We start from the raw sequence: 18,396 nt of genomic DNA on the forward strand, positions 1-18,396 counted from the left end.
GAAGGCAGGATTAAGCTGCTTTCATGGGTTAACTGGGGTGTGTTGTCATCAGAAGGGTTTAAGCTCAGCATACGTTTTAAATGCCAGCACTCGGCCCCAGACAAGTAAAATAAGTTCAGCCTTTCATTTAGGCTGCGGACACACTATTATCTTTAAAGCACATCACACAAACAAGGAATCTTGGGAACTGTAGCTTTCCCGCAATGTTGCTACAATTCCCAACACCTGTACAAACAACAATTCCCAGGATTCATAGGCTGGGGGGTTGAAGATACTTTAAAGGTATTATGTGTACACAGTCTCATAGTGGAGTACAGTGGTACCCCGGGTTAAGTACTTAATTTGTTCCAGAGGTCCATTCTTAACCTGAAACTGTTCTTAACCTGAAGCACCACTTTAGCTAATGGGGCCTCTCGCTGCCGCCGCACAATTTCTGTTCTCATCCTGAAGCAAAGTTCTTAACCTGAGGTACTATTTCTGGGTTGGCGGAGTCTGTAACCTGAAGCGTATGTAACCCGAGGTACCACTGTACCAGATAATAATTTGTGGCAGGGAAACGGAAAAGATGCTATCCAAAAGATATGGCTCCCATTACGCATGTGCACACTTGAGGTATCTTCCAGATAATAAACAGTGAGAGCTTTCTTTCCTTCTGAAGCAAACCAGAGAATTTTATGGGACATCGAAAAGTTACCAAAGGTGTTTTTATTTGAAACGGCATACAAAGCAAATCTGGGGGTTCTGAGGAATTTCTGTATGAAGATAAAAGACTAGTTCAGGTAAGAAATTTCAGTATGATCATAGAATTGTAGAGTTGGAAGGGACCTTGAGGGTCATCTAGTCTAGCCCCCTGCAATGCCGGAATCTCAACTAAAGCACCCATGGAAGGTGGATCCACGACAGACACGAAACATCAGGAGGAGCTTTCTGGCCGTGAGTCTGTGGTTCTAGTGAAATGTCTCAAGCAGTTGGATTTTCACATCCCTGAGATGGAGAAGAACTAAGCAGACAGCATCTGCCCCAGCATCTGTCTAGAACGACCACGAAGCTGGTGAAGTAAGTCCACAGCCTTAAGGGAGTGTCTGCACCCTCAGCCTAATGGCAGAACAGGATCTTCCAACTCTAGTTTCTGGCAGCTTTCCAGATGCTGTCAACTTGAGCAATTGGTTGGCAACCGAGGGAGAAGTAAGTTTATAACCTAGGCTTACTTGGCCTAACTAAATCTGGCCTGGCCATTGTTTAGGGGTGGAATGGGGATCTAGTTGCCAGAAAAGTAGGTTAGGGAAAGAGAAACAGCTATTTTTCTTCTTCTTGACCCATTCCCCTCCACCTTAGCTTTAACATACAGTGGTACCTCCGTTTAAGAACTTAATTCGTTCTGGAGGTCCGTTCTTAACCTGAAACTGTTCTTAACCTGAAGCACCACTTTAGCTAATGGGGCCTCCTGCTGCGCCACGCGATTTCTGTTCTTATCCTGAAGCAAAGTTCTTAACCCGAGGTACTACTTCTGGGTTAGCGGAGTCTGTAACCTGAAGCGTCTGTAACCCGAGGTACCACTGTTTTGTTTTTCCACTGGCCTCCACCCTGAGCTTACCAAAAACTCTCCCATATCCCCCCATCCCCTGCAAAAAAAGGGCTATACTTTACTTGCTCTGACCCAGAAAAATTCACTCCCAGCTCCTGGGAATCATATGAGTTGGATCATGTAGTCCAACCTCCTGCAATTGCAGCTGTCCCATTCAGGGATCGAACCTGCAACCTTGGCGTTATCAGCACCACGCTCTGGCCAACTGTGCTGTCCAGGCATAAGGAGAAGGCAACAAGCCCCTGTGGTCCCATGTCTCTCTTTAACCATTCAACCCATCTTTGCTTCAGTCCCCGCTCTCCCACCCAGACTAACTCTTGAAACTCCTGTTTCAGTTTACCTCAGAGTTTTATGGATACCACTTTAAAAATTAACTATGAGGATAGGCACAAGTGGCTGTTACCCCCATCAATTGCAGAGGGAAACCCTCTGTGTGTTTGTGGGGCTGAACTATTCATGTGAGGTGGGTCCAGGCGAATGGACAGACAGTCCCCTGGAGAGGTCCGTGGAAGGGAAGGAGAATGGTGCTTGGACGATTACCTGACAGAAAGGGAAAAATCCCCCTTGTTCTTCCGGCTGGGGCGAGCCAAAAAACTTCCATGAACGCCTCGTGCTTTGAGTAAGACCTCAGCATCGATGCCACTCAGGTCACGGTGGAACCACCTGGATTACGAGGGGGCAGAGAGAGAAAGTAGGAAAATGAGGATATAATAATAAACTAGGAGAAATGGAGGGAGGATCCAGCTTGCCCAACTCAGTCATCATGAGGAGGGTTCCTCAAGACTACTACATCTCAAGAAGGGCCAGAAGGCAGACATTCTTCTCCCAGAATCCTCTTAGTTCCAGCAAAACCCTCGTTCGCACATACATGTTCAAAGGCAACATCAACCAGTGAGCTTTTCAAGGCGTTCATGTCACACATTCAGCTGTCCTTCATCAACAGCACATCCATACTTTCCTTTCACCCTAAGTGCTCTCTAGACCCAGGTTCTTTCCCCAGGAAAATCCGTTCTTTAATGCTGAATTGGAACAAACAGCAATCTGGGCTTCCCACAGATTGGCATTTGCTCCGATCCAGTGGTAAATAATGGGGTTTTTTTGTGGGGAAAGCACCTGGGCAAAAAAAAGCGCTCAGACACGGTGCTTTAAAGTGTGGAACTGTACCTAGAAATGTGACACAAAAGTCTGGATGACCCCTATGTAGGCAACTTTCCTGAGGGAGCAAAATGCCAGCCATTGAGAGCTCTAGGCTCTCTCTCAGTCCCAGCCACCAAATCCATAAAGCTCTACACAACTAACAGAACGGCCTCCTTCCACTTCCACTCACGCATCATACAACATCCTAGCTGTAGTCCCGGGGCAGGAACTTTCGAAGTCCGGGATAAAGAAGGGGTTGGCCTTCCATTTCCATTCCCAGCTCTTTTCTTACCTCATTATCGTCAGCAGGCAACAGGCAGAACCGAAAGAACAGCAAAATAATAGCAACAACTGGAGGGACTCGCTTTAAGATGTCGATAGAGGAGGAGTCAGCATCGACTTGGTGAGGCTCGCTAACTTTAAATGTTCCTTCGCTGCCTCTGTCCACCTACAGCACACGTTTCCTCGGCCTCCTGGCTTCCATGGTGTCCAATGTCTATTTGGGTTGGTGGGTAGGGGCAGACAGACCCAACCGAGGCAAGTGCACAGTTCAGAGCTGGCGTTCACTATTACAGGAACAGGAAGCATATCTAACTTATCGCCCCTATACATGCAAGCTGCTCTGCATACACTTCTGCTTCTCCTTTTGGGTCCCTCTCCTTCCGTTCCCTCCTCCCCCCTGCACCAGTATTTCTGGGGGTTTTTTCATGGGGAGGGAGGCTGCAAGGGCAAGACAGCACGCGTAACTGACACCTGTGGGGAACGCACACTGGCAACAAATGCAGGGATGATACAAAAACAGCGGTACCCAAGAAAGGTACGGGATGCGGGATGGATACAAAGGACTGTTTGTCAAGGCGCAGCATTCCATAGCATGCTCATGTAACAATTTAGTAAGCTGGTTGCCTCTACTATTCAGTCCAGAGGCAAGGAGAATTTTGCCACTCTCTGGCTACTTCCCTAGATTTGTGATCAGACGGAGAAGTGTGGTAAGATTTTTCTCACAGCCTTGCAAGATGATATAGGGAACGAGCCTATCAAGTGGCTATATGCATACAGTGTGGTAAGTTACTATTGGGGGAATTATTGTTTCTTTATTTTATTATTTATTAAATTTGCAGCATGTCCTTCATCCGTAGATCTCAGGGCCGTTCACAACATAAAATTACAATATGAAAGGAGGAAGATGGAGTCTGTGGAACTGGCAAAGCTCAGAGCAAAAATTAAGAGATCAAAATGACAAAACATTATCTGAGGATTGGAGTCCTTTTGTAGAACATCTAAAGAGCTATCACAGTTGCACGAAAACATGAGCAGGATTTGAAATATGAGCAGCATTAAGGCTAATAATTTAGGATGGATATATGGAGTGTTAGAAGATAAAATATTAAAGGGGGTGGGAATACATTGCATAAATTAAAGGTAGTGTTGATGGTAAATAAAAACTTTTGAAAACTAAATAAGCATTTTTTTAATTAATTAAAAAAATACAATATATAAGACACAAGATCTCAGGGCTAAACCTTGTAATTCTGGACCATATTTTTTTGCAGACTTGACTTCCAGAGACTACAAACTTCCACCAGTCCCAGCCAGCAGATTTGATGTGGATATTGGTTGGCCATAATAAAGGAACACTTTAGAAAGAAAGCAAAAAACAAACAAACAGCCCACCTCTGTGAATTCTGTTCTAACAGGTCAGAACAGCTACGTGTGTTTGACCTTTAAATATTTACTGCCCCATGCAACCGCTCAGGTGGATTGTGCAATCGCCTTGGCCTTGTGATTCTGTTGCAAGAACTTCTTTCCGAAGAGATGCTGTCTTGCAAAGCTGCATTGCCTTGCTATAACTCTTTGCTGGTCTACACTGAACATTTAGAGTGATGCCTGCACAGTCCTTACTTTAAGGGATGGTATATTTTCAAGAGCTCAGCCAAGGTGGCCTGAAAATGGCAATGGTAAATAGATGAAAAGAACGCTGTTTCAGTTAATCAGACTGAGAGCCAAGGGCTCTATTTAGTGTATAAACATTGCTGTAACCTTTAGATAGGGTTTCCAGGACCAAAAAACGTAGCAAGCCTTCATTCCCACAGAAAGATTTAATAAAGCACTGGTCTTCAGCGACTGAATTGAGGTACTCAGACTGGATCTTGACCACATCTAAGATGGGTTGCACCAGAAGCTCAAAATCATCACCACTTTCTTCTTCTAAGTGAACACACTTTTTGTTATATAGAGGAGGAACACAGAACAAGAGAGCAAGGAAAATAGATAAATTAGGTCAAAGCACCGTGGAGACTACAAATGGGCTCTGTTTCTCTGCAGACCCACACGAAGAAGACCTTACGCTATCCTAGTCCTGTTAGCTGCTATTGTGTGTGGCAGGCAGAGAGGAGACGTTCTTTCTGGAAATTATGTATTTATATTTATTTCATGGGACGCGGGGGGCGCTGTGGGTAAAACCTCAGCCTGGCCTAGGACATGCTGATCGTCAGGTCGGCGGTTCGAATCCCCAAGGCGGGGTGCGCTCCCGTTGCTCGGTCCCAGCGCCTGCCAACCTAGCAGTTCGAAAGCACCCCCGGGTGCAAGTAGATAAATAGGGACCGCTTACTAGCGGGAAGGTAAACGGCATTTCCGTGTGCTGCGCTGGCTTGCCAGATGCAGCTTGTCACGCTGGCCACGTGACCCGGAAGTGTCTGCGGACAGCGCTGGCTCCCGGCCTATAGAGTGAGATGAGCGCACAACCCTAGAGCCTGTTAAGACTGGCCCGTACGGGCAGGGGTACCTTTACCTTTATATACGGCTTAGTTATAACAGCAGCAACAACCTCTCATTGCATAGGCTTCATAGATTAGTGAGAATGTTGTTTCTGATGAAGAAGACTCTAGCCCAAGAAAACTTATGCCATTAAAAATTGTTACTCTTTAAGGTGGAAGTGCTGCACACCCTCCAAGTGTCACTATTTTCCAGAGACAGCCATCCGGTTTCTGATTCGATCCCAGAAAGTCCGACTTTTCCTTAGGACGTTCCTATTTTCATTGGAGAAATGTTGGGGAGGGTATGAAGTTATGTGACTCCTGAGCCAAGGAGATAAGTAACTATACAACCTTTAGAAGACATCTGAAGGCAGCCCTCTATAGGGACATTTTTTAATGTTTAATGTTTTATTTTGTTTTTATATATGTTGGGGCAACCCAGTCAGGTGGACGAGGTATTATTATTATTATTATTATTATTATTATTATTATTATTATTATTATTGAATAGGATGTCCTTTTTTCATCAGAAATGTTGGAGGTCACGTTGCTGTCGTTTTGCTAAAATTGTACTGTGACCTTCTTCAGTAGTAATAGTAATAAATTGTTGTTGTTATATTTATACCCCACACCGGGGGGGGGCACCCCTCAAGCACCTGGCGGTGAATTTCCAGAAAATCTATTTATTTATTTAGTGAATTTCCTAAAAAAAAGAGTGAGAAACTTCAAATTGTTTACAAAGCTCAACAACTTTGACCCCCCTCCTCCTCAAAACAAGCTTCTGTGTCCAGATTTTCACTCTCTGAAATATGGCAACCCTGTAAAAATAGTTTTGTGTTATGCCAAGCCCATCATGGCAGCCATTTTGTGACTGGCACTCACAAAATGCGAAATATGCCCACTGGTTCAAAAAGGCTGGAGATCCCTAATAGATAGTAGACCGTTCGGATATTGGTTTCAGGTGCCTTATCACTACCCTTACAATAATTTAAACTGCCACCAATCCCATGTCCAGATCCACTAGCTGTATTTTCCATTCAACAGAGTTTAGACAGAAAAGGAGATAAGGGGAAATCCATCCACAAGGCATCTCCGTTCCCATCACAACAAACTGACGTTTGATGAAATGCTATAGCATTTCAAGGCAAGCAGAAAGAAACTGACGTAATTGAAAATAAATGTGGAGCCGGATGGGATTATGCAGACCCTCCAAGTGTCCTCATTTTCCTGAAACGTCCTGTTTTTCCTTAGGACATCCCTATTTTCATTGGAGAAATGTTGGAGGATATGGTCGGACATCCCTATTTTCATTGGAGGGTATAAGTAACTATACAACCATGAGAAGACATCTGAAGGAAGTCCTGTTTAGGGAAGTTTTTAAACGTTTAATATTTTATTATGCTTTTATATATGTTGGAAACCTCCTAGAGTGACTGGGGCAACCCTGTCAGATCGGTGGGGTATAAATTATAACATTATTATTCTTATGGAATAGGACGTCCCTATTTTCATTGGAGAAATGTTGGAGGGTATGGATTATGCAAATCATTGAACATTGAGCTGTGGTGCTTTGAATTCTATCCTATTGAATCCTAAAAGTAAGTACTGTACACTTGTACCTTGATTGTCAAACAGCTTAGTTCTCGAATGTTTCGGCTCTTGAACGCTGCAAACCCGGAAGTGACTGTTCCAGTTTGCGAACTATTTTTGGAAGCCGAACATCCGATGGGACTTCCGCAGCTTCCTGCAGCCAATCAGAAGCTGCGTGTTGGTTTCCAAACGTTTTGAAAGTCGAAAGGACTTCCAGAACGGATTCTGTTCGACTTCCAAAGTACGATGGTGCTAGTCAGTAGATATGTACTGAATGCACAGCGATTGCATCTGCCCAGAGTCGATTCGGGTTTTAAGAGTGAAAACACCCACCAACCGAAAAACAAAAGCAATAAACCCTATCCTAAAGGCATCATTGCCCACTTTGATGGTTATGTGTCATAAATTATCTAACTGGAAATAAGCATGTAGAGTTGCATATTGAAAGACTGCCTTTCTGTTCTGCTAAAACGTGTGGTCAGCATAGCCCCCCAACATCAAAGCTTATGGTGCCCATAATCCAGAAGGTTAACTAAACTTCCAGATTCAGTTTCCTTACAGGCAGTTTTTGTTTTCCTTCACACGTATAATTCTTCAGTGATCAATTAGGTTCCCCAACTCTGCTAGGCAAAAGTTTCGAATCCCTGAAGGGAGAGAGACATACCTGCAGGATGGCATCGGGACCTCAGAGGTCCCCCACGAAGAAAGCTTGAGAAAACAAGGAACCACGGCCTACAGTCCTTCTGGAAAGAAAGGAGACAATACCTAGAAACAATATATATAATATTCAGTGAGCACAAAGGCGGCTCACATAACATCAATAATACAGAAATCAGCCTCCAGTAATTTTAAAAAAATATATAGGAAACTAATATTGTACAATCGCTGTGCATATCTACTCTGAAGTAAGACCCCTTGAGTTCAATGGAACTTACTCCCCGATTAAGTGTTACCATCTTATTTATTTTATTTTTTTGCCATCTTAAACTACATGAGGAAAGACAAGGTAGAAGACTTTTAAATATTAAGAAAGGAATAACAAAAGTATATAAATTGTGTTGTTCCAAGGGGTGTTCGCCTCACAGCGGTCTTTTTTCACTTCTCCTGGGGAGGGCAGGGGACTGTTTTGTCTGTTTCACTGCTCTTTGACAATGTGTAACATGAGAAAATAACAAAAAATCTAAATAGCAAAAATATGTAGAAAATTTGTTTACAATGCAAATGCTCTGTTCACGTACTCTTTGGCATGCTGGCTACATTACAGTTTTAACAACAAGTGTGCATTTTCCTGAGACTTATCTATGTGTAGATTATTTTTAAAAAAATTCTCTTGTTTTCTAAGAATTCAAGAGCTGGCTGTATCTCTCAGTAGAACTAATTTATATGCACATTACTGTCACAGTCCAGATAATTCATTCTTCATCTGAAGCTTCTGTTTTTTGTTACAACCATTTAAACACCCCCTCACAATCTAACCACACCAATTTTACCGTTCTTCCTTTTTGCAGTTTCTTTAACCAGTCCGAGAAGCTACGGGGTGGGGGAGTGTAAAAGTCGCTACATCCCAACTCTCAATCACACTGAGACATCTTCCCAAACAGATTCGTAGAACACTGTGTTGCCACCAGATGTGTAAAAAATCCAATGTGTGTGTTCTGACATTACCAGTATCTGCTTTAAGAAAGAACAATATATGCTCCTAATTTTTGCTGCAGCTACTGGGACCAAAGCTGGAGGCCCAGAGGAAAGCAAACTTTCCCTGGGGCAACCACATTAAATCCAAACAGAAAAGGCCCAGAACTCACGTTTACCTGCCCGGGCAAGAAGCCTCTTCCTTAGTAACATGGATATAGCCGAAGCAGAAGGAAGCCCCAGTTCAGATGGCCGTTCTAAGCACAAAAGGCTCCATTCTTTCCCCTGGTGAGTGTCTCCCTGAGCTATAGTTAATAAATACACAAGGGAGTGTGTAAGGGGGGGAGAGGCTGAACCTGAGCAGGTAACTAGAGGAGGGACTGCCTGTTTGCTCCACCCCATCCACCTTCTGCAGAGGCCCTGACTGGGTGGACCTGCAAGCAATTTGCAACAGAGACACCGAAAGCCAAAACAGGTTCATCTCTGAGCCAGATACCTCTGTCAAATGCCACTCATCTTTTTTTTTTCCATGCAGCTTTCTGTTTTAGCCTCAGCACAGATGTCTGCCGCTTTTTCAAAACTCAGGGGCCGCTGTTGGTGGTTTATACAAATGTGCTCTTTTCTCACGCAAGCCGCCTTCTCCTTCGCCAGTTTGAATATCGATCCTCTGGCAAAGCTTCTGTACACAAGCACTATCAAAGGGTGCCTAAGAGGCCTAGAGATTGTTTTTCAAAAAAGGGTTTATTGGGATTCCATTGTCGCCAAAGTGGCAAACTGGAATCTGGTTTGTGCTATTTCGGACGCCCTGCAATGGAACACTGAACATACATGGACAACTTCCTTGTGCAAAGGTAACTAAGCATGTTCAAAAGAAAGTTAGGCTGGAGCGCTTCTCCTTGATGGGTAGCTTTCTAGATGCGGGGATATTTTTGTTTAAATTGTGATGGAGAAGCATTCCCTTATGGAAGCCCCCACTTGTAGAGTGAAACTGAAATGGTACAGCTCAGGACCAAGATGCAAATGACAGCGATAAGGTCTCCCATAATCTTCCACATCTGCTTCTAGGGACATCCAGTTTGGACACTTCCCCTTGAACTTTATGGATTTAAGTACCTCTCCCTCAAAGGTCCGTATAGTTAAAGCTCTGGTTTTCCCAGTAGTGATATATGGAAGTGAGAGCTGGACCGTAAAGAAGGCTGATCACTGAAGAATTGATGCTTTTGAATTGTGGTGCTGGAGGAGACTCTTGAGAGACCCATGGACTGCAAGAAGATCCAACCTCTCCATTCTGAAGGAAATCAGCCCTGAGTGCTCACGGGAAGGGCAGATCCTGAAGCTGAGACTCCAATACTTTGTCCACCTCATGAGAAAAGAAGACTTCCTGGAAAAGACCCTGATGTTGGGAAAGATGGAGGGCACAAGGAGAAGGGGACGACAGAGGACAAGATGGTTGGACAGTGTTCTCGAAGCTACCAGCATGAGTTTGACCAAACTGCGGGAGGCAGTGGAAGACAGGAGTGCCTGGTCCAGGGGGTCACGAGGAGTCGGACACAACTAAACAACAACCCTCAAAGCTACTATTAACTGCAGGGGGTAGAGACGAACAAGTAGCCCCTTGCCCTTATCCTCTTCATGCCCAATGTCAACTCTAAGGCAAGCGGGGGTGGGGGGGACGGGACGGGACTTAAGTCAGAGAAACAGTGAAGAAAGTAAGGGTTAACCCATGGGTAGGCAAACCAAGGCCCGGGGGCTGGATCAGGCCCAATCGCCTTCTAAATCCAGCCTGTGGACGGTCCGGAAATCAGCGTGTTTTTACATGAGTAGAATGTGTCCTTTTATTTAAAATGCATCTCTGGGTTATTTGTGGGGCATAGGAATTCGTTCATTTTCCCCACCTCAAAATATAGTCCAGCCGACAAGGTCTGAGGGGCAGTGAAAAACTTTGCTGACCCCTGGGTTAAACCCTTTCCCTGTTTTTTTGCCCAGATTTTAGAAAGGGAAGAGAATTGTTTTTCATGAATTTGAAAGATGTCCAGCTCTGTGACTGGATCTCTCACCTCATGTGTAATTTGGCCGTCAGACACACATAATAGGTTTCATTACCTCCGTGAGCATTACCGTAAATCCTGTTTGGAGCTATTCCAAGGCGAAGTGCAGAGCCACTCATAAGCAACAACCAATGACAAAAGGAGCCATTTTAGCATCCTTTATGTTAGAATTACGAAGCGCATGGTCACCCACATCTTCCCTGTCTGTGTAATGGAGGATTTGATTTCCGTATAGTACTGCATTTCCCCCCGTACAAAGGATTCTGCTCTTCAGAAAGCAGGGCACCCAAAGGAGCCGCCTTGAATGGAGACAATATTTCTTGTTCCTTCATATCTTACAAACTTTGATTTATGTCATTATATAGCATTGAGCGTCAGGGCCGCGGGTGGCGCTATGGGTTAAACCACAGAGCCTAGGACTGGCCAGTCAGAAGGTCGGAGGTTCGAATCCCCACGATGGGGTGAGCTCCTGTTGCTCAGTCCCAGCTCCTGCCAACCTAGCAGTTCGAAAGCACATCAAATTGCAAGTAGATAAATAGGTACCACTCTGGCAGGAAGGTAAATGGCGTTTCTGTGTGCTGCTCTGGTTTGCCAGAAGCGGCTTAGTCATGCTGGCCACATGACCTGGAAGCTGTACGCCGGCTCCCTTGGCCAATAAAGCGAGATGAGCGCCGCAACCCCAGAGTCAGTCACAACTGGACCTAATGGTCAGGAGTCCCTTTACCTTTGCCTATAGCATTGATCACTACAGACTATAGCAAATATTTCAAGAATGTGACTTGTCTGTTCCTTCTGTTGCGCTGGTCATTCAGGAAGTTACTGGGTAACGCTGGTCCCCGTCTCCCAAAGGTGCTACGGGGATTTATTTTTGTATGATGTAGCATAACAAGTAATGGCCGTGCCGTTGGAAGAAATGCTCAACAAACAAAAGTTGCTCTTGTACATAACTACTATCTTCCAGTTCATACAATATCTTTTTTTTAAAAAAAAAACCACAACCTTATCTGAAGTGAGTAAGCAGTTGGCATATTATCAGATACAGATTGCAATCTGCAAGTATTAATAAATGTTCCTGATTGCTAGCGGAAATTTGCCCTTATCGTAAGCTGATTCAAGTGCGTGAAGCGATAATGGAGCTCCCATGGCCCAGGATTTGCCCCACTGTGTGGGTGGACATGATTGAGAACTGCCTTTGGATACAAGGCAAATTTCATATCCTGTGCCAAGTGTCCTGTTTCTATACATTTCTAATCATCAGGGTGCCTTGGGTTACATACACCCTTAAATTTCAGCCTCATAGGAAAGTGTCATAACACCTTTTCCTTGTTCTTGAATCATTATTATCCCTCTTTATATGCTTGTGTGTATATTCAGGATTCATTCTGGAAGCAATGATACATTTCTGACTGCTATGGCAACCTCTGTCTTCTCCCACCAAGGGTGATTTATGTGTGTGTGTGACGTGCAACTCCCACAATCCAGCACTGTTTTGTTTGGGATGCTGCCCTCTAATGTCCGGTGAATTCATTTACTTTAAAATTAGTTTTTGTTAATTTTCAGAATTACAGAACTGCAAACAAATCTTACCAAAATGAGTAAACAGGAAAAGTTGTATGCAAAACATGAAAAGCTATTGCTCATAAACTTATGCTCTTTCCTACAGCATCATTCCACAAAAGCACATATGCCATGCTGTGACCCTGTGAAACTCCTCCTGTCCTATTTAAAACAAAATAAGGTCTTCTCATATGGAATAAAACTTGTCCTTTTTTTATTTCTTTCCTGAGCAGGTGAAGCTTTTGAGCCAAACCAAAACCCGAACATTAGACTACCAGGCCCCAACAGTGGTTCCCTCAAAATGCTGCCAGAAAGGAACAATTCAAACAATCATTCTTGCCACCATCATCAGGAAACCAATGAGTTTGTAGTCCTTACCCTCTTTGGTTTTGGCCGTCCCAAACGTTTAGAAGCACTACTGCAGCTTTTGGTAAAAAGTATTACAGAGTAATCTGATCTCCTGGGGGCTGGGGCTGGAATCCCCTCAAACTATTGCTATGGTAGGAGAACTCTCAAAATAAAATTATTCATGAGGTAAAATTATTTCTAGGGAGGCATGAACAAATCATTATTCCCCTCCCCTTTTTTGGCCTGGTAATCAGTTTTGCAAGGGACGCAGGTGGCACTGTGGTCTAAACCACTGAGCCTTGGGCTTGCCGATCAGAAGGTCGGTGGTTCGAATCCCCACAACAGGGTGAGCTCCCGTTGTTCAGCCCCAGCTCCTGCCAACCTAGCAGTTCGAAAGCACGTCAAAGTGCAAGTAGATAAATAGGTACCACTCCGGCGGGAAGGTAAGTGGTGTTTTCCGTGTGCTGCTCTGGTTTTGCCAGAAGTGGCTTAGTCATGCTGGCCACGTGACCTGGAAAAACTGTCTGCAGACAAACGCCGGCTCCCTCGGCCAGTAAAGTGAGATGAGTACCGCAAACCCAAAGTCGTTCACGACTGGACTTAACTGTCAGGGGTTCTTCACCTTTTTTTAAAAAAAAATCAAAATCAGTTTTGCAGCATGCTTTGAAGAACTAGGTTTTATATCCTCAATTTCAGAAGATGAACTATGTGTGCACCAAATTTTACTTATCCAGACTGTGGGAAATCGTTTTAACAATTTTGGTGGCCCAATAAGTGAGCCTAGATAACAATGTGCTTATTCTCCTTCTCAGGACCGAGCCAACTGATTTATGAGGATTCCAGGTTGTATATGTGTGTGTTGAGAAAACAGGAATGGAGCACATTAACCAAACCTCTTCTCCCACCATGGGGCAGGACACTGTCAAAAATATGCAGGGAGATAATTTACAAACAAGCAAAATTTATTCACGAGCACAAAAAATACATAATATATGATGCAAAACAAGGACTGCTCACAGAAGTCAAAAGCATCTCTCATGACAACGGAAAGAAGACGATGTCCAAGAATCAAGTTAACACTGCCGCAAGGGCAGCAGCATAATTTAGACAGGAAAAAGCGGCAGAGGTTGCCTGCTTCATGATGCTGCAACACCCCCTGCCCCAGTCCCATGGGGGGGCAGTGTCATTGGAGGCAGGAACATGGATTTTAGCTTCCCAGACATGCTTGCAATCTCGGGGTCCTGAGACTCGTACGATTTTATCAATCGGGCAAACTTTAGGACTCCTAGGGGAAAAAGGAGGATAAAGTGAAATCCAATTTATCCACCAGAACACTAACTTCTTGTTGCTTTTATTACAATGCTCCCCAACACTGCATGACAAGCAAGGAAACCTCTTTTGACTCAGCCAAGCAATCAATGGGGCACCTTCCTTTTTTTGCCAATTCATTTTTTAAATTGATTTTCAAAAATTTTAACAAATTAATTAAAATTTAAAAGTTGACTTCCCATCCCTTTCCAGATGTTTCTTTTCTCTCCCTCCTTTGCTGCTCTCACAACAACATACCTTTCCCTGATTTCCCATCCTTTCTCAATTTCCACCTGCTGGGGTTTCGATTCCTGCTTAGACTTTTGTTTAACTATAACATTTCCCCAGTTATTCAGGTGGAGTTATTCTCCCTTCATCTATCCATATAAACTGTAAATCACAATTTTTAAATCGTATTTCCTCCAGTGCAACTTGTTAATCTTGCCTTTATGCATTCACAACGCTATAATTAAAAGGGGTAATTCTATAATCTTCTTTAACCCCAGCATTCTATTCAAACTTCACAATCCTCACAAACATCTGGGAAATCTCCTAATCCTGCATGTTATGAAGTTCCCTTTTAAGCAAATCAAACTTTGATGATATCCATTTCCCCAGGCTTAATCTTCTAGCTGTGTCCATGGTCAGATAATAATAATAATAATAATAATAATAATAATAATAATAATAATAATACTTTATTTATTTATACCCTGCCCATACGGCTGAGTTTCCCCAGCCTCTCTGGGCAGCTTCCAATCAAGTGTTAAAAACAGTACAGCATTAAATATTAAAAACTTCCCTAAACAGGGCTGCCTTCAGATGTCTTTTAAAAAGAAGATAGCTGCTTATTTCCTTCACATCTGAAGGGAGGGTGTTCCACAGGGTGGGCGCCACTACTGAGAAGGCCCTCTGTCTGGTTCCCTGTAACCTCACTTCTCGCAATGAGGGAACTGCCTGAAGGCCCTCGGAGCTGGACCTCAGTGTCCGGGCTGAACGATGGGGGTGGAGACGCTCCTTCAGGTATATAGGACAGATGCCGTTTAGGGCTTTAAATTGTGCTTTGAATTGTGCTCAGAAAAGTAGTGGAAGCCAATGCAGATCTCTCAGGACCGGTGTTATGTGGTCCTGGCGGCCACTCCCAGTCCCCAGTCTAGCTGCCGCATTCTGGATTAATTGCAGTTTCCGGGTCACCTTCAAAGGTAACCCCACGTAGAGCGCATTGCAGCAGTCTACGTGGGAGATAACCAGAGCATGCACCACTCTGGTGAGACAGTCTGCGGGCAGGTAGGGTCTCAGCCTGTGTACCAGATGGAGCTGGTAGACAGCTGCCCTGGACACAGAATTAACCTGCGCCTCCATGGACAGCTGTGAGTCCAAAATGATGGGACGCATCTTGCGTTTGTGTCACCTCGCAAGGAACGTGAGTCAGGCTAGCCCCTTCCCCTCCACTTCAGCACTTTGAACTCACCTTCCCCATCATTGCTGAACCCATAGGCTTTGATCACATCCTGCTGGATCTGAGTAGCCACAGGCAGCAGGAACTGGAGCATCTTTCCCATGTCATTGCAGGCGTTGTCCCTCGCCTCCTCCATGCGCTGGGCATTTTCCGGCGCACCAAATGCCTTGATCACTTCAGCCAGAACCACTGGGGAAGAAAGCAGAAGGACTGTTGCCACTAAGCAGTCACAAACCTGCGAGGAACTTCCAACATTGGAAGAATGGCAGGTCAAGACGGTGGAATACACAGAGTTGGCAAAGTTGACGGGGAAAATCCGGAATCAGCGCGATGAACTGTTTCAAAAGGACTGGAGCAAATTTATATTTTATATGAAAGAAAACTGTAAACATCTGAAAACGTTTGTAGGTTTGAATTGAAATGTTTTGTAATGTGAATATAAGGAACTGATTTGCATATATTGAGGTGAAATATTAAAAGAAGACAGAAGGTAAAAAAGTGGTTATAGAAATGCTAAGAATTTTTTAAAGATGTTCGGAAGTCAGGAAGAGGGAGGGAAGGAAGTCGATGCTCGGCCTGAGTAATGTATCAGGTTATAGAATTATGTAACAAAATGTGAACATGATAAATATGGAAAACTCCAAAAAAATCATATAAAAAAAACCACCTGCAAACCATACACACAGCAAGTGGAACACGCAAGCCATAGGCACTGACTCTATAGGGCTGAGGTGTCTTCAAGAGCCCACAAAGTCTGTTCGGACAGGTTTGTGCCACCCCAGTCTTGAGGGGCCAGGCCTTGCCACGGTGGGCCTTGCTGCTGTGGCTGCAGACCTCACTGGGGCAGCGGACCCTCCCAATGTTGGGCAGAAATCAGCACCTCCGAGGCAGGCGCATGCCTCCACCTGCTAATATTTTATCCACGAGGATCAAATCTCACCCTACCAGCATGAGTTTGACCAAGCTGCGGGAGACAGTGGAAGACAGGAGTGCCTGGCATGCTCTGGTCCAGGGGGTCACGAAGAGGCGGACATGACTAAGCGACTAAACAACAACAACAACAAATACTGTAGTTCAAGCTAAAGCCTTTGACTGTGTCGACCACAGCAAACTATGGCAAGTTCTTAAAGAAATGAGAGTGCCTGGTCACCTCATCTGTCTCCTGGGAAATCTCTATGTGGGACAAGAAGCTACAAGTAGAACTGGATATGGAACAACTGATTGGTTCAAAATTGGGAAAGGAGTATGACAAGGCTGTATATTGTCTCCTTGCTTATTTAACTTATATGCAGAATTCATCGTGCGAAAGGCTGGGCTGGATGAATCCCAAACTGGAATTAAGATTGCCGGAAGAAACACTAAACCAGTGTTTCCCAACCTTAGGTCTCCAGCTGCTGTTGGACTACAATTCCCATCATCCCTGACCATTGGTCTTGCTAGCAAGGGATGATGGGAGTTGTAGTCCAAAAACAGCTGGAAACAGCAGCAATCATCATCATCATTTCATCTACAAGGGAGTAGATTTCGCCCCCGATGCGGGTCCTCCTCTCACCTTTGGCTTGCTCGGCTGTTAGGGAGACGGGCTGGGCTTGGGCCGAGGCGGCCACGGGGCGCTGCAGGCTGGACATGCGGCGGCCGAAGAGAGGCGAGGCGCTGGCGGCGAAGAGGAGTCCCGGGAGATCGGAGCGGGCGGCGGCGCCGGGGCTCCCTCCGCTCCTGGCTGGCTGCGCGCCCTGGTCAGGCGCCGCGAGGAGCAGCCGCGCGTCTTCCTCCTTCGCCCCGCCGGGAAGACACAGCAGCAGCTGCTTTGCAAAGCATCCCTCCCCGCCCCGGAACGTGTGGACCCGCCTTCCCACTTCCGCGCTGCAAAGCGGGTTGGAAACGCCCCGCTCCGGCGATGACGTCACTTGAAAGCTAAAGGGAACCTCCCCGACGAGGGGCAGTCGAGCTGCAGATTGTTTGGAGGGTGCAAAGCAGCGCTTGGCTTGTTCCCTTTAGCTGCTGTTTCGTTGTTTCAGAGATTCGAATAAATGCCAAATGATTTGTGAATCCTGCAGTATGACTTCTTCTCTTTCGCTGTACTGTAATAGGATTTTATTTTTTTTAGTTGCTGCTTTGTTCATAGCGCTTTATTGATGATTGTTTTTTGTAACGATTGGTTAATTATTTTGTATGATTTATGCAGGGCCGGATTTAGGTTTGATGAGGCCCTAAGCTACTGAAGGTAATAGAGCCCTTTTTATGTCCAGCTGTCCTTTGCCAACAACAAATTGTCACTGTTTTTTCCGTTGAGTATATGCTCTATGGTAATTTATGGACCTAAGAGGTATCCAAAGCCATTTGCACATGCAGAATGTAGGCACCCTATATATGTTGTTGTTGTTTAGTCATTTAGTTGTGTCCGACTCTTCATGACCCCCTGGACCAGAGCACGCTAGGCACTCCTGTCTTCCACCGCCTCCCGCAGTTTGGTCAAACTCATCCTGGTAGCTTCGAGAACACTGTCCCACCATCTCGTCCTCTGTCATCCCCTTCTCCTTGTGCCCTCCATCTTTCCCAACATCAGGGTCTTTCCCAGGGAGTCTTCTCTTCTCATGAGGTGGCCATAGTCTTGGAGCCTCAGCTTCAGGATCTGTCCTTCCAGTGAGCACTCTTGGCTGATTTCCTTCAGAATGGATCGGTTTGATCTTCTTGCAGTCCATGGGACCCTCAAGAGTCTCCTCCAGCCCCAGAATTCAAAAGCATAAATTCTATGGCGATCAGCCTTCTTTGTGGTCCAGCTCTCACTTCCATACATCACTACTGGGAAAACCATGGCTTTTACTATACGGACCTTTGTTGGCAAGGTGATGTCTCTGCTTTTTAAGATGCTGTCTAGGTTTGTCATTGCTTTTCTCCCAAGAGACGGGAGGCGCTGTGGGTTAAAGCCTCAGCGCCTAGGACTTGCCGATCGAAAGGTTCGAATCCCTGCGGCGG

At 45.0% G+C, this 18,396-nt stretch overlaps 2 protein-coding genes across 6 annotated transcripts in view; both read right to left on the reverse strand.

Annotated features, from left to right (window-relative positions):
* The window catches only part of PTPN6 (protein tyrosine phosphatase non-receptor type 6), a gene marked incomplete at its 3' end in the record, with an annotated part of 38,483 nt that extends 29,436 nt beyond the window's left edge, over positions 1 to 9,047 (reverse strand). The window contains exons 1-3 of one of the 5 annotated variants that reach the window (XM_083719079.1): positions 8,880 to 9,046; positions 7,733 to 7,808; positions 2,126 to 2,248 (exon numbers count right to left, since the gene is read on the reverse strand). In XM_083719079.1, the coding sequence (XP_083575205.1) occupies positions 2,126 to 2,248; positions 7,733 to 7,746 (137 nt within the window). In that variant the 5' untranslated portion in view covers positions 7,747 to 7,808; positions 8,880 to 9,046. Of the gene's footprint in view, positions 1 to 2,125; positions 2,249 to 3,014; positions 3,337 to 7,732; positions 7,812 to 8,873 lie in introns of those variants that run through there. The other 4 variants (XM_083719077.1, XM_083719078.1, XM_083719081.1 and 1 more) reach the window with 4 other exon arrangements.
* Positions 9,048 to 13,597: 4,550 nt separating this feature from the next.
* On the reverse strand, positions 13,598 to 17,255 carry LOC310834506 (protein C10). Its single transcript, XM_083717978.1, has 3 exons — positions 16,973 to 17,255; positions 15,433 to 15,609; positions 13,598 to 13,938 (listed from the first exon to the last, which is right to left on the reverse strand). The coding sequence occupies exons 1-3, from the start codon at positions 17,046 to 17,048 to the stop codon at positions 13,790 to 13,792; spliced, it is 402 nt and encodes a 133-aa protein (XP_083574104.1). The 5' UTR covers positions 17,049 to 17,255; the 3' UTR covers positions 13,598 to 13,789.
* Between the last annotated feature and the right edge of the window lie 1,141 nt (positions 17,256 to 18,396).

This window comes from Podarcis gaigeae (assembly GCF_964106915.1).
Source record: "Podarcis gaigeae genome assembly, chromosome: 17".
Classification (NCBI taxonomy): Eukaryota; Metazoa; Chordata; class Lepidosauria; order Squamata; family Lacertidae; genus Podarcis; species Podarcis gaigeae.

Coding starts and splice junctions, on each gene's coding strand:
- LOC310834506 (XM_083717978.1), bottom strand. CDS start 17,048: ATGTCCAGCCTGCAGCGCCCCGTGGCCGCCTCGGCCCAAGCCCAGCCC. Junction 15,610..16,972: donor AACAGCCGAGCAAGCCAAAG/GTGAGAGGAGGA, acceptor TTTCTTCCCCAG/TGGTTCTGGCTGAAGTGATC. Junction 13,939..15,432: donor GTTCAGCAATGATGGGGAAG/GTGAGTTCAAAG, acceptor TTTTTCCCCTAG/GAGTCCTAAAGTTTGCCCGA.